This window comes from Poromitra crassiceps (genome assembly GCF_964638095.1).
Source record: "Poromitra crassiceps genome assembly, chromosome: 1".
Taxonomy (NCBI): domain Eukaryota; kingdom Metazoa; phylum Chordata; class Actinopteri; order Beryciformes; family Melamphaidae; genus Poromitra; species Poromitra crassiceps.
The window spans coordinates 14,825,885-14,841,253 of record NC_139623.1 but is presented as its reverse complement, the minus strand read 5'-3'; the positions used below and the strand labels follow the sequence as shown (position 1 = coordinate 14,841,253).

At 42.9% G+C, this 15,369-nt stretch overlaps 1 protein-coding gene across 2 annotated transcripts in view; it reads right to left on the bottom strand.

The window, feature by feature from the left end:
- Positions 1-15,369, bottom strand: part of setdb1b (SET domain bifurcated histone lysine methyltransferase 1b) — a 51,522-nt gene that overhangs the window by 5,727 nt on the left and 30,426 nt on the right. For both annotated transcript variants that reach the window (XM_083640155.1, XM_083640156.1), the window contains 9 exons: positions 8,664-8,925; positions 7,627-7,717; positions 7,421-7,537; positions 7,028-7,197; positions 6,620-6,871; positions 6,307-6,465; positions 2,431-2,561; positions 1,726-1,745; positions 1,484-1,602 (listed from right to left, as the gene is read on the bottom strand). In XM_083640155.1, the coding sequence (XP_083496281.1) occupies positions 1,484-1,602; positions 1,726-1,745; positions 2,431-2,561; positions 6,307-6,465; positions 6,620-6,871; positions 7,028-7,197; positions 7,421-7,537; positions 7,627-7,717; positions 8,664-8,925 (1,321 nt within the window). The remainder of the gene's footprint in view (positions 1-1,483; positions 1,603-1,725; positions 1,746-2,430; positions 2,562-6,306; positions 6,466-6,619; positions 6,872-7,027; positions 7,198-7,420; positions 7,538-7,626; positions 7,718-8,663; positions 8,926-15,369) is intronic.

Here is a 15,369-nt window from a genome sequence, read left to right as displayed (position 1 = left end):
GTCAAAGGGCTCTTCCCGAGGGGTGCGCCACAACACACTGAATCCCACTCGATTTAGAGGCGGAACGCGCCAGGATTGGCCAAAGCCCAATCCAGTCCAAAGAATTGGACTGGGGCATGTCCCCCCGCATTTTTTTATTTTTATTTTTAAAGTAAAATGCATGAATTTGGTGTACTTTGAGAAAGATTAAGAGCAAAATTAAAAGGCTAAATCTATGAAGAACATGTCATCATTACTGTGCTGTGGGTTTACAATGACAAACTAAATTTCTCCCTATAGGTCAGGGATACTCAACTTGCTTTGTCACTTTCGTGAAATGATAGAAGGCGAGGGGCCAGTTAATAAACAAACAATATACATTTTTCTGTAGCGGATTGTAGGTTTTTGGGGTGTCAGCCGGAGTTTAGGCTGACAATGTTGTGCACACCGGATAGTTAGTTAGGTTAAGTTAGTTAGGTTAAGCACATACATAAGTGCCTGGGTAGCGAGCAGATGGCGGTATTTGACAATTTAGCAGCTAAATCATAGATTATTGAAAGATATTCCATATTCCAGACTGAAATGCTATAACAGAAGTATTGCCCAGAATGACATGAACATTTATTGGACACTTATTCAGCGGATATCTTGCATGTTGCGTTCAGGTGCACTGGTCAACATCTTTTTGTGGCGGTCCAAATCCTTTTGTGGTGGCCCGCCACAAATTCCTTTATGTATGGGAAACACTGTACTATGACCCGCCTCTCAACCTGTCATCTTAGACAAACTATGTTTTCAGTCTGAAACGGACTCATATGCACGTGACAAACGGGTTCAGTTCGACTTTAACTTCATCGAAGTAAGCCAAAAATGGGTCCCATATAGCCGAGAACCTTCCAAGCAAGTTGGTCGTCAGGAACCTGAGTCTCTCCATCTGTATAACAGAGATCATATCCATCAGCCACAACTGAAAAGAAGGTGAAGAGGAGGACTAGTCTTTTGGCGACAGTTGTCCCCAGTGTCAGAGATTGTTGCACATCCGTAGGGAAGTTCAGAGAGGACTCCGAGCAGCCGAAGATGGCAAGTTCTGCCTCCGGCTGTAGATATTTTGTAGGCCTTAGAGTACCAATCAAATATTTTGGCCCAGAATCCCGTTAATGAAGGGCAAAACCAGAAGGCATGAGACAATGTGCCCTCCGACACCTGACACACAATGGCGAGACAGAAGGAAAGATCCTGTGCAATTTGCGCTTGGAGTAGTGTAGACGGTGAGCGACTTTAAATTGAATCAACTGGTGTCTGTTATTAACTGAGCAGAGTTGTACCACAGACAGACTCCTTTCCCATATAATGTCAGATAAATCAATACCAAGTTTCCCCTGCCATGCTTCTCTAATCATCTCAGAGTAGAGGCCGTATTGCCAGGCAATTCAAATTTCCTCTTAAGTAGATCAAATGAGTATTTTTACATTTCAACCTCTACCCCCCCCCCCCCTCTATTCACCATGAGTGAGTTTCTCTCTGTCCTTGTTGTCCTCAGATCCAGAGCTGATGGTCTGAACGTCATCGCTGTCAGACAGAGTCATCACCTCCTGCTTCTTCACTGCATCAGTCTTAACTTGACTGCAACAAACAAACACAACATTCAACTCAACAGTTATTAATTCTAAGTGTAAGTCAGGGACAAGTACAATCATAAAAAAAACCTCTACATCCATTTGAGCTATCCTGCTAGTTCCAACATACCTCTTGCCGTCTCCAGACTCCTGTGATGGAAGACAAAAGAGGAAGGTTATGGAACAGCATGCAAGGCATAATATACCATTTTCCAACACTTTCTCTGCTCCATACTCGCCTTCTTTTTTTTTTACACTTAAATTTTTTCATTTTTATGCAGACATGTAACAGGTGGAGTCTAGGACCTTACAATTCAAATTGTAAAATTAAAGATGCAGGGGTGGTTCACAATAATAACAAAGTTCTAATAGACAGAGACAAGACCAAGATAAGGGTTGACTGTTAACTTATTAGACATCTAGGTTGTAGTAATATTCCCATTTTTCCCAATATCTATCCCCCTTCTCTTTTTGGAGTCGGAGAGAGAAGGTCATCTTTTCCATTGAGAGGATAGAGTTAACTGTATTGATAAAGAGGGCAATGGTTGGGGGATTCTTCTGTAGCCAGCATTTGGTAATTGATTTCTTGCTTGCGGCTATAAGTATCTTCAAAAGATATGTGTCACTTCTGCCGAGTCCATCAGGGAGGATTACGAGGTATAGAGATGCAAAAGAAAAGTCCACCTTCAGGGCCAGGATCTCAGAAATTAATTGGTCCACTTCTTTCCAAAACGGTTGGATACATGGGCACAACCAAAAGATATGTGCATGATCAGCCGACGTGCAAGAATGCTGAGACCCACTGAATTTAGACTTCTGGTTGGGTCATACTCGCCTTCTTGAGCCCTTGGTTGGTAAGCCAGGAAGCCACTTTGCTCTTCCCCGTCTCCTCCGGCATGGATGGTGGGTTCTGGTCATCTGTCGCCTGTGCTGATACACTCAACCCATCTTTACTGTCTTGACTCCCTGGTGCAGGATGGAGAGAGGCGTGTTGAGAAAAAAAATGTCCCAAACACACTGTTGGACTCACAAAATGAATGTAAATGAAACACTGTAAATGTTTTAAAGGCAGGTTACAGTTTCCCTCCTCTGGCTGAAGGGTTATTTTGTAGGCCTTAAGAGTACCAATCAAATATTTTGGCCCAGAAACCAGATAGTGAAGGGCAAAACCAAAAAGCATGGGACAGCATGCCCTCTGACACCCGACACCTATCACATAGTTGTGAGACAGAAGGGAAAATCTTGTGCAACCTTATTGGAATAATGAATGCTTGGAATAATGAAGACGGTGAGCGACTTTAAATTGGATGAGCTGGTGTCTGCTATTAACTGAGCAGAGTTGGACCACAGACAGACTCCTGTCCCATATAATTTCAGATATATCAACACAAAGTTCCTCCTGCCACACTTCTCTAATCCTCAGTGGGGGCCCTGATGCAGCTGTCAAACAGTCACACACATCTACAAATAAGGTGCCTGGAGTGGAGAGGGCTTAACAAAACATTTTTTTTGAGAGCTTCAAAGTTATGAATGTTGGATCGAACATAATCCCCGATTTGTAGATATCTGTAAAAGTACGGCCAATCATGGACAAAGGTAGGATTTTCTAATTTTCTATGCATTGTTTAAAGTCGAGCTGAACCCAAAAATGACTTTTCTTTTCTTTTAGTTCAAATACCTGGGTATGCAGTGCACCTATTTAACACGTTCACTGCCATTGACGAGATATCTCGGCTTACAAAATCCAACGGTTGACTGCCAATGACGAGATATCTCGGCTTAAAAAAAAAAAAAAAAATTTGACGGTGGGACGTGGATCAACGCTCCCCACGTCTCCTATAAAAATATTGGAGCCACCGAACGTGTACAACCCATTCCACCGACCCACTAAGTGGCGACAGTGCTCTCCAAACTAGAAAAAGCAGAGCCAAAACTGCAGGGGAACGCGCGATGAAACCATTCTCATACTGTAGAATGGATTGGCGAAAACGCTTTCGCTTTCGCGCTGATTGCTGGCGGTGAGGGATTGCAAATTTGCATAATAGATTACGGGTGGAACACACTTTGAAACACGCAGCATAAATAAGACCAGAATCGCAAAAGCTTCATCAAAGCTCTCAACCGAAACTCCAAGAAACGAGCGAGCCCATCCAGACTTGCCCAGCGGCCGCCAGCAGACAGGAGCAGCAGCAAAGCAGTGAGCCTGGTGACGCGAGGTTACAGCAGCAACAGAAACGAGCTTGTGACACGCCCGCTGCAGCCAAGAAGAACACACACGGAGGGAGGAGTTTGAAGGAGAGGGGTGTTTCCTGCTGTTATGGAGGAAATTACTGTTCAAAACTATTGTTTAGATGTCTGACGTCTTACTGATGCCAAAAATGAATGGTTAAAGTGACTGTTCTATCGAATTTCACAAAAAGCTATTTATCTCAGCTTAAATTTTCAGACGCTGAAACCATGCTGTATTCAAGTGCTAATGCCTACATAACTACTAACTCTACAAACTAACTCTTTTAGACAGAGAAAGCACACATTCTATTAGTTCTTTTTAGATATTTTGTGTTCACAAAATCTTAGCAGAAAAGAATCCTCAGGTCTTGAAAGATGAGCCAGAATCCTCAAAAAAACCCTCTGGCAGAAGCTATCTACAGTAAAAAAAAACGGCTGGCAGTGAATGTGTTAATAATGTATGCAAAAGAAATCACAAAAATCTAATTTCTTTACTTTTTCACATCAAAAGTTCATTTTCCAAGATTTCATTCATAACAGTAATCTACAGTTTGCTGACGTCACGTAGTACTATCAAATTTCTACCCAATTTTTTTTTTCAATTTTCAATTTTCAGAACAAAGGCAAAACAAACTCAGACACACAAAAAACAAACAAACAAACAAAAAAAAACATACCAACATTACAATTATGGTGCTATCAGCTGCCTAAGGTGCTTAAATGACAAATCAGCTGGGCCAGTTATTCATCATTTCTAATCTCGTCAAAGTAGGCCAGGAAAGGGTCCCAAATAGTCGAAAAGTGAGTTGGTCCTCAGGAACCTGAGTCTCTCCATACAAACAACCGAAATCATGTCTGCCAGCCACAGTTGAAAAGAAGGTGGAGAGTGGGACTTCCACTCCTTCAGAATAAGACTCTTGGCGACAGTCGTCCCCTGTGTTAGAGATTGCTGCACAGCCGTAGGGAGGAGCAGGGAAGATTCAGAACAGCCGAAGATGGCAAGCTCCGCCTCCGGCTGAAGGGTTATTTTATAAGCCTTAAGCGCAAATTATGCTCGAGCGAAATCGGCGGCGCTGACTGCGCTGATTACACTGATTTTCTCTTCCAAATGAAGTAGAAAATGGCGCCTAGTACCTGTCATCTGGCAGAATTCCTATCCCATAAACTAACTACCGTACTAACTTTTGTATTGTATGAAACATGAACAAAAAACAAAAACGATAATGTCTAAGAATGCAAAGAAATGTAACTGGCTCGTTAAAACTCGCATTCAAGGAATATTGTATTTACCGCAATAGCGATAATGGCGCGCGCTTGAGAGCCTGGTTGTCAGGGGTCGCCCCTCGGGCGGGCAGCACCCATGCATCGGATTGTCCACTCGTTCCACACAGAAGTAGCTGGCTGCCTGGTACTCGGCGGATCCCACTCGTGTAGCACGACAACACGCTGAATCCCACTCGATTTGGGGGTGGAACACGCCAGGATTGGCCAATGCCAAAGCCAGTCCCCAGAATTGTCAAATCAAATCATCGACACCATATATGGTCCGCCTCTCAACCCTGTCATCTCAGACAAGATTTGTTTCCAGTCTCCGACGCTGGTGCTAGTGCATTCTGTTCTGGTTCACTTCGACTTTAAGTCTCGGGGGAAAAAATCAACAAAATTTAACTTAAATATTAGTTTAGGATCTCTAGGTATGGTCAAGCCAAGATAGGTGAGGCGGTCCTTTGACAATTTGAATGGGAGATTCTCCAGGAAACCGGGAGTGACTAAAGGCTCTTTCACACCGGCCTTGAAAGCCGAAAAATGCACGGAAAATAGGATTCGCGCCTCCGATGTGAAAGTCGTGAACGCGCGTTGGTGGATAATTGTTTTACGCCTTTTGTCCCGGCACGGTAGGTAGTAACAGCGCCGGGTTACCTGGCAACCCGCCTCCATTTGAAAGCGTCGTTGCAGCAAGCCGGAAAAGGTGCGAATGGTCAGCTCATTCATAAAAAAATGACAGGGGAAATCACATCATGTAGCAAGAAAGTGCACGAGTGAAAGTAAAAAAAAGTAGCCTATACAATCATGACTGCAGGGACGCCAGGAGGAATGCTCCGTGCGGTTAGGCTTTATGCTCAAAACGATGTTGACATTGGTAGGTAAAATTAACGGATATAATAATAAGCTTCAGAGGGTTATAGCTGTCTGTGGCGAGTTGGTCTGAGGAGCAGATGCATGCGTTTTGATATTAAGGCGAGTCCGCCCACCATGCGAGTGGTGCTCGCCTTTCAATCCGGGAGCAGGGGATTTCACCTGAAAGTACACTGCAGCACGGGAATGTGGCCGTGCTGCTTGGCTCTGTGTGAAAGCAATTTCTGTGGCGAGGCTGCGGGCTTTGCGGGACCCCTAAACTGCTTTTTTGCCGCGGTCTGTGTGTGAAAGAGCCTAATCACTCTCTTAACCTGCATTAAACTCCCCAAAGATGCTATCAGCTCACCTTCCTTGTTGCCCTTGGTCTGTCCACGTGTCGTGTAACTCCTCCAAACTGAGCTGGAGTTGTAGCGGTTTTCCTTCACAAAAGTGTCATCTGAGCTGTCACTTTCATCACTCTTAGAGTCTCTGTCATCCTCGTCATTGGACGAGTCGGATCTTCGAGCTGTAAGAAACAGCAACGGAGGGAAGGAGGATGTTAGCTGTTGTCAACAACCAGCCTTAGATTTTATCAATCAGTGAAATAAGGAGTGGAGATCAAAGGGAGGAAAACAAATTTTTTATTCTAACCAGGTGTAATAACTGCCTTGATCTCTCACCTTTGCCCTTGGCACCATCAGACTTCTTGGACGGGCGCCCTACAGGATTACGCCCTTCCGATACTAAGGCAGATGGTTGGATTTTTATCCTGGAAATGTCCACACCACTCCCATCGCTGTCCGAACAGTGGGCCTCACTCTCATAGCCCTCCTTGAAGTTCTCCACACTCTCTATATGGTCCAGGTTAGCAAAGTACTCATCGCCCATCTCTAGTCCCTCCCTGTCTGCAAAGTCGTCTGTCAAGATCTTACCTGGTAAAGCGGGGGAAAGGAGAAGAGAAAGTGCTTGAATCTAGTTGTCAGGCTCTAAGCTTATCATGAATACACAATAAGGTCTTAGTGTGCATGTTTTATACCCCCCCTCCCCCCCAAGCCCAACCATTCTGCAAGTCTCTTCCTCGCCCTCACCAGCGTAGATGCAGACAAAGGAGCCCTTGGCCACATCATCCAGACAGCGGATGCCCCAGCCTTTGTTCTGGGTCTTGAAGAGCTGGAGACGTACCTGCAGGCCGTGCTGCACCAGCCGGTTAGTGCACATCTGAACGGAGCATTTGCACCGCTTATTACACTCATAGATCCTGAGTGAGAGGGAGAAGACAAGAGAGAGAAACAGGCAGAGACAGAGAGATAATGACTTCTTAGACAAGACATCTGCAGAATAAGCTTCTTCATGTTCAACACTAATTCTTTTTTCAGGGGTGACAGCAGGTAGAGCAGACCAGGAGTGGGATATGCTTTGGTGTGTGTGTGCGTGCGTGCGTGTGAGAGACTGCTCATGTTGCACAGGCATAAATGTCTGACCCTGTGGGCAGGCACTCCTCTAGTCGTTTATGCAAAAATCCAGCATTTGTGTTGATCTGTGCTCCTGGAGTACAACCTGTAGCCTGAAGGGTCAGCTGGTGGCAAGAGCATTTGGACCTGTAATGAAAACAGAGAAATGTCTTCATAGAATTAACACTGGGAGAGAGGTGAATGTTGAGGGGTTAAAGGTGATCAACCCGACTAACTTGTCTCTACAGCCGTCAGTGCAGTCACATCCAACCAGGAAGTCTGTACTATTGTTGATGTATACTCCATCCTCAGGGATGCGCTCCTTACCTGGGAAGATGAGAGGAGACACAAATGGATCAGTCCCCTACAGTGATGGCAGCAGGGGGGCAGCATTTACTGAGATAACTATGTAATATGTCAATATTTTATATACAATTTGGACACTCCGGGCACACATTTACACACTCACAAACACACACGCACACATGCACATCCCACCCCATCCAGGCCCCGACGCAAACCCCCGCCTTGTTACCCCCTATAGCTCTCTTGCATCCCCCCCCCCCCCCTTTCCTCAGATACATCCTTCTGGAGCTGTATTGACAGCATAGCCACTTGTGTTTTGTTGACGAGCTAGTCCTCCCTCCCTAAACCCCCCACCCCGCCCCCGCCACATCCCCCCCTCCGCCCCCCCCCCCTTTTTTTTCTTCTTGTTGTTTGTATGTGTTTTTATGTCTGTAAATTCCTTACATATAACAACAAATGTTTATGTATTGTATAATATTGAAGTGTGCCTTTATTACTCTTCAAACTAGTAATAATGTTACTAATCTTAATTTGAGTGTTGACGGTGATACCCATCCGTGCCTCATGTATGTGTCTTTTATGTTTTATGTTCATGAGGACCGCAATGGAAATAAGCCTATGGCTTTATTGTGTTTTTATCCTCGGTGATTGTCTGTTTCTGTATTTGTGCCCTGTTTTGTTGACATTCACCAAATAAAGTCAATCAATCAATCAATCAATATTTGAGCGATTGTACAAGGCAGCAAATAATGCATTACTTGTGTTTTGTAGTTTTAGTCTAAGTTTTCATCTTGTTTATTGCGTGTTAAATGTGTGTTTCTATGGTGACAATTGAATTTCCTCTGGGTAGTGAAGGATGGATAGACATAGATGCACTAGTCCAAATGGATCTCTCCTTTATTAACATCACTATGTGATCCTTACTGTAGGCTCTATGATCTCTATGTGATCTCTATGTGATCCTTACTGTAGGCTACGTTAGGAGGTGGGGTGCCATCGATCTCATTAACACACGACAGTGGGATATCCTCCTTTCCAGCAGTGATGTCTGGAATGTAGTAGTAGGGCCTCTGTGGCAGGAAGGGCCGGTCCACCAGCACATAGGGGTCCAGACAGAACATCTCTAGGAAAATAAAATCACAGCGCGTCTGGAAAAGGTAGTGTTGGATCTCCGCCATGTTACGTAGGCAAAGCCCACATGGAGCTTTGTAGATCACGTGGAAGGACATCTGAGGAGAAAAAAACACACAGAAAAGGGCTGCATTATGTTGTTGTTATGGGAAAAGAAAGTGAAAGCTTAAAACACTACACTTCTATTTCAAAGCGATTGCAACTAGGGATGGGCATCAATAATCGAAAATCGATAATTGATCATTAACTCATTGAGTGCCATGGACGAGTATGTTCGTCATTTCGTTTAGTAACGTAGAGTGCCAAGGACGAGTATGTTCGTCATTTCGTTTAGTAACGTAGAGTGCCAAGGACGAGTATGTTCGTCAATTGCGTTTTTTGACGGTGGGACGTGGATCAAAGCCTCAGGCATCTCCTGTACAAATATGGGAGCTATTGAAGGTGGATAACCTATTTTACGGACTCATTAGGTGGCGACAGTGCTCTCCAGATTACAGAAAGGTCCGGAAAACAGGAGGAAAAAGCCGTGATCAAAGAGAAACCGATGCATGCTGCAGCCAGAGCCATATAGATTGCTCTGTCTGCAGCTGACGTTGTCTGCGAACCGCAGTCAATCCTTTACTTTACTTTACTTTATTTGTTTATTTGGACGGGACAGTGCATATTCATGAACATTACACAAGGCAACGTAAATAAGCCGGAGTTAGCAAGAATGCTAAATTACATCCGTAGTCCCCACAGAGAGACAGAAAAACGACAGAGGCAGCACCAGGACAGAACTAAACAGAACAATACAAAAAACAACATGAGCAATAACAAAACCAAAACGGATCAGAAACTAAAGTAAACCAAAGTGAACTAAACTAGGTTAATAAGACAAGACAAAACAAAAACAAGAAGCATAACAGAGCAAGCAAAACAAGAGCACTACAGTACAATTTACACATGGTCGCAGATTTGGCTATTTAAAATCCATTTTTTTACGTTGTGTTTGAAAGATGGGAATGACAGACAGTTTCTTATAGTTTGAGGTAGCGAATTCCAGATTTGGCAGCCCTGGACTGAGAGGGTGTTTTTGCCGAAGGCAGTTGTCCGGTGTGGTACTACACAGTCCCCTCTGGCGAAAGCCCGAGTGTTGAGTCCTGTGTCAGGCTTCCGTTTTATGAATTCCCTCAGGGGGGGCGGGCAAAGTCCATGTAAGGTCTTATAGACAATACCAACCTGTTTAAAAACTTTAAAGTTGACAAAACTTAGAAAATGATACTTACTGAGGATGTTACAGTGGTGATATGAGTAGGGTTTTCTGTCAAAAACCTTCAGTGCACTTTTATATAACTGTTCAATGGGTTTGAGGATCGTTACTCCTGTGCAAGACCAGTTTGTGAAGCAGTACTCAATATGTGATAGTATCATACATTGGAGATAAGATTTGGCGGCCCCTACTGTCAGATAAGGTCTGATTTGTTTAAAGTTTTGAAGGTTGAACTTAATTGTGTTAGCAACCTTTTTTACATGTTTTTTGAAAGTTAGGGTAGAGTCTAACATTACCCCGAGGTATTTGAACTCAGACACCAGTTCAAGTTCCTCCCCGCCCCCATGGAAAAAGCCATCCGCGCCCACAACTGAGCTCCTCTGCCTCTGTCTGTCTGCATATAGTTTCTCCACACGATTACCCACCAGAAAGGCAGCACCCGACGCCGAAGGGCCAAACCTTTCCCTGCAGTCTGGTTTGGCATTTCCGTGTCACGCTGGGAGCCGCCCGGCGCACAAAAACGAAGCGCTCCGAAAATAGACTGGGTGCGTGTAGGCTGTGTGTTAGTGTGGGGAGGAGTTTGCAGCTGAGGGGGGGAGAGGGGGGTGGGGCACGCAGGCACCACACAACTACACCACGTCACTACATCAGAAAATATTAGCTAGAGTCAGTGAATGTGCTTGAAATGCTTCATTTCACAAAAGGCTGAATATCTCAGCTTATAATTTGAAACCTGTCTTTTTGCTCAAAACAGCCTATCTTCTCCGGCTAAAGAAAACTAAAGAACCGAAAATGGTATCAATAAACTTTTTTTTGCAGATGATAGAAGAGAGTCTCATCGTTCTTTGTGCGTGTTCGGTGTTTACATAGTAATATCACACAATATTCTGTGGGCCTCGAGAAATCACTGAAAACGCTCTGAAACTCTGGCACTGGGAGCGTCCGTTCTCCAAAAGTGGCTGGCACTCAATGAGTTAAGGAATCACGTGATCATGTGGAATTTTTATCGTTTAAAAAAAAAAATCAAATAGATGTGCTGAATGGGGGGCATGGTGGCACAGTGGTCAGCGCTGTCGCCTCACAGCTAGAAGGTCCTGGGTTCGATAACCACCTGGGACGCTGTGAGCACTGAAGGAGTGCGTGCCCGTCCACATGTCCTCGAGTGCCCACCGCACGGGTGGGGTCGTCAAAAGGGAACTTTCTGTGTGGAGTTTGCATGTTCTCCCCGTGCCCCCTGGGGGTTTCCTTCATATAGGAACCCCACACCAAAACATGCAATATCCTGGTCGCTGAGGTGGTGCCTCCTCTGGTCGTTAGGGGCGCCTGTTCGGAGGGAGGGGAACTCGTTGGAATAGCGTGATCCTCCCACGTGCTATGTCCTACCGGTGAAGCTTCCCCTGTCAGGTGAAAAGAAGCGGCTGGCTAACTGCCCATGTCTCGGAGGAAGCATGGAGTCAGTTTCGGCTCTCCCAAGATCGTCAGAGGGTGGAGCAGCAACCAGGATAAATAAATTAAAATTAGCACTAATGGGGGATAGAAATGGGATGAAAAATCTGGGGAAATATACATTATATATATAAAAAAAAAAAAGATGTGCTGAAAGAATGTATTTCACTATGTGGTCGCAACCAGGTGAGGGCGCAATCTAACTAGTTTTAGGAGACAGAAAACTACGGGGGTGGGGCATGGATCTATTTTGAAATCAGCACTCAGCAGCCAGCGGAAATTAAGCGGAAGTGGAAATGAAGACAGCAAAGCGGAGATTTGTTTCGGACCATTTCGAGTGAAAAGACTAATTTGCTCACTGCAAGCACTGCGATGCCGTGTATAAGTACAATACGGCCACAATGATCCACCACTTGAACAGCGTACATCCGAGCCTGGTTAACATTCGTTAACGTGCGTTCGTGTCTCATCTTCCTGAGTGCTCATCTTCCTAAACAAGAATCCTTAGGCTGGACGCTGGACTTAGGGTTGCCAACTGTCACCAACAACAAACAATGCAGTGCAAAGAGTAAATGGCTATTTGTATTGGGCGAGAAACTCCGCAGCCGCTGCTGCTCTGCCCCTCAGCCTTTGTGGTGTTATGCTACGTTCAACTACCCCATTGATTGTTGTGAGTCACGAGTCACGACCAATGAGAAGCTCGATCAGCGTTGCTAGATTCAACTAAACTCTGACGACAGCACATTGAGTAAGCTATTTACATTGCAGGGCTTAAAATTCAGCGCGGGATTGCGAGAATCGCGCATATTTTTGTCAATTCGCACAATTGTTTGCACGCCGATGTCTATTATGTTAAACCGACGGTGCGGAACCAACGATGCTGAATACAGCCGACTGGTCGGACACATTAACGACAGACTGTTTTGCTGAACATAGCTTCAGCAGGCGTAGCCTCCCCACTCGGCAAGCAGCAAACCACTTCTTGTGACCAAATATCCCCACATTCAACGAACTTCATACTCCCAGAGCTGGCGTAATCCATATAAAAAACCCTCCGGTTAACGTTACGGTGGCTAATGGGAGCTAACGTTAAATTGCAGGGTAAGTCAGTCCCTTTATAAACTATAATACGTGTGTCCTTTCACTTTTGATTGAAAAATGCTTCCACCTGATTAAAGAAAACATGTAATATTTGATGCAATACATAAAAACATCAGTCAACATCACATAATGTCTTTTCTTTAATCAGGTGGGAACATTTTCAATAAAGTGGAACGACACATAATGGTTTATAGTGGGACAGACTTCCCATGCCTGCCCATTCACTTCAATAGAACTCGGACCCCAATGCAAAATTCGAACAGCTTTGCCAGTAACATGACAGTAAGAAAGGCAGATGTAACCAAATCTAACTGACATCACTATTGTGAACACAAAATGAACACTTCTGATATAATACGATATGAGTGTTTTAGTAGTGTATCACTCAATACAAAAAATAAAGGCTTTGATAGAACCGAAAGTAGATCGTACATTTTAGTACATCTAAAATGTTTTTGCACTAATGATTTAAACTTTCATAATACCAGATTTGTTCTATTCAAAATAATATGTAACGTTGCTGTTTGCACTGTTAAAAGAAAATTGATTGAGTAGATGCGAAGTTGCATTACCGGAACACCCAAATAAAATTCTTGAATGATAATCTAGGAACAGGCTATGTGCAAAAATGCAAAAACGGATCAAATTCAGGTTTGTTTGTTTGCTTGTGTTAAAAATAATAGGTAAATGGTTGAAGTTGAAGCAATTGCAGTAATCTGATTGTTAATATAAGTCCACTACTGACCGCCCCCCGTTCCTTATTTCCATTTCAAAAAGTTGGCAACCCTAGCTGGAGTCACTTCACTTTGTTGTTTATGAGTGGACACTAGTCACCACCTCCTAAGGCTCTAAGTTAAATAGGCATACATTCATACATTCTGACTCGTCATAGACGCGGTGGCAATGGGGTATATACAGTTGTATATTTAAGCAATATAGCATGAGAGCCAGTGTGTTGTGGCAAATATTATCCCCGCTGCTCAGCTGTGCGGCCTCGTGGGATAACAGCTGAGCAGCGGGATATATGCAACAACACACGCTGCTCGAGTGCTATATTGCTTTTATAAAACGTTTTCCAAGTATGATAATATAATAATAATAATAATACTATAAGTCCGACTGGCATGTCATTCTGATAGTCAGTTGAAACACTACTGTAAGGCGGGACCGCAAGAACGTGCGGGTGATTTGATTGGATCGTTCTGGAGACTGAAGTTGACATTGGCCAATCCTGGCGCTTGCTGAGAAGCTGAGAGCTTTCTGGAAAGCCCGACACGCAGCTCGAGCGCAGCGCTGCATTCTCAGCGCTTGCTGAGAAGCTGAGAGCTTTTCTGCAAAGCCCGACACCAACTAACGTTACGGGGTTAAATGCGGGGTTAACAGCCTTTTTTTTTGCAAAGAAGACATTAGCCTATTCTTGTACAAAACATAATTTTCTGCGAAGTATTAGTAAAGTTATAAGTGAAGATCGATTCACAAGGATCTGACAGCTGTCTCCGCCATTTGTTTTTTCTACATTGTCATTTGAGGTAACCAAAGCCTTTTAGTAAGAGAGTTGCCATGGCAACTCAATAACCCATGGCCATGGGTTATTGGAGTGGGTTACTGGATTTATACAATGGCTGTGAACCAATCAGATTGCTTGATTTGAGAGAGCCGTTTTATAAATATATATATATATATATATATATATATATATATATATATATATATATTAGGGCTGTTGAAACGAATTTTGATATTCGAATATTATTCGAATTTAATAATTATGAACGAAATTCGATTTTTTTTTTTTTTTTAACGATTTTTTTTTTTTTTTTTTTTAGAACACTAGAACAGTGACAAGTTCTGACAACATACTTGAAGAAAAGAGTGTTAACTGAAGTTGACTGTTGAAGCTGCTATACTGATGTAAACCTACCTGTAGCTCTTAAAATGTATGTTCATTCATTGTTAACTGAAGTTGACTGTTGAAGCTGCTATACTGAATGTAAACATGTAGCTCTTAAGTGCAATACGTGACTGATTTTTTTTTGTTCATGGCTCATTGTTGTTTTGGCAAAGTTTACTTATTTGTTTATTGATAAGGAGCTCAAACAAAGGCTGTGTCTTTTTTTATTATCAATTATTTTATTTTAGCATTTCAGACAGCACCAATACATCACTGATGAATATTAACTAAGCTCTGGTTATCTGACCTATTTTCTAATGCAATGAATGTATGTACATTGTACAAGGAACATGTTTTCTTAAATAAACATCATTGCTGGACTATTTGTGATAAACCTAATATTATTTTGAATATTCATCCACCATTCACTTTTCCATCTACATTTGGTAAAATGCTTAGAAAAAGTTTTACTTGGACAAACCCAAAGATTCAGCTATATTTAGAATCAGAACATAACATAAGAGAAGACAACAATTCACTCAGACCAATTTTTTTTTTTTTTTTTTTTTTAATTCAATTAAAAATTTATTAAAATATTCGAATATAATTCGAATATTAAAATGTATAAAGCACTGAAATTCGAATTTGATTATAGAGGGAGATTGACAGCCCTAATATATATATATATATATACCGTATATGGTATATGGTATATATATATATATACCATATATATATGTACCGTACTGCAGCTGCTACCATTATGTATGCCTAATGTTTAATTGTATGTTTAACAAGGTACATGCTATTTGCACCTGTATGTCAAATACGTCGAATTTAAAATGTCTGAAC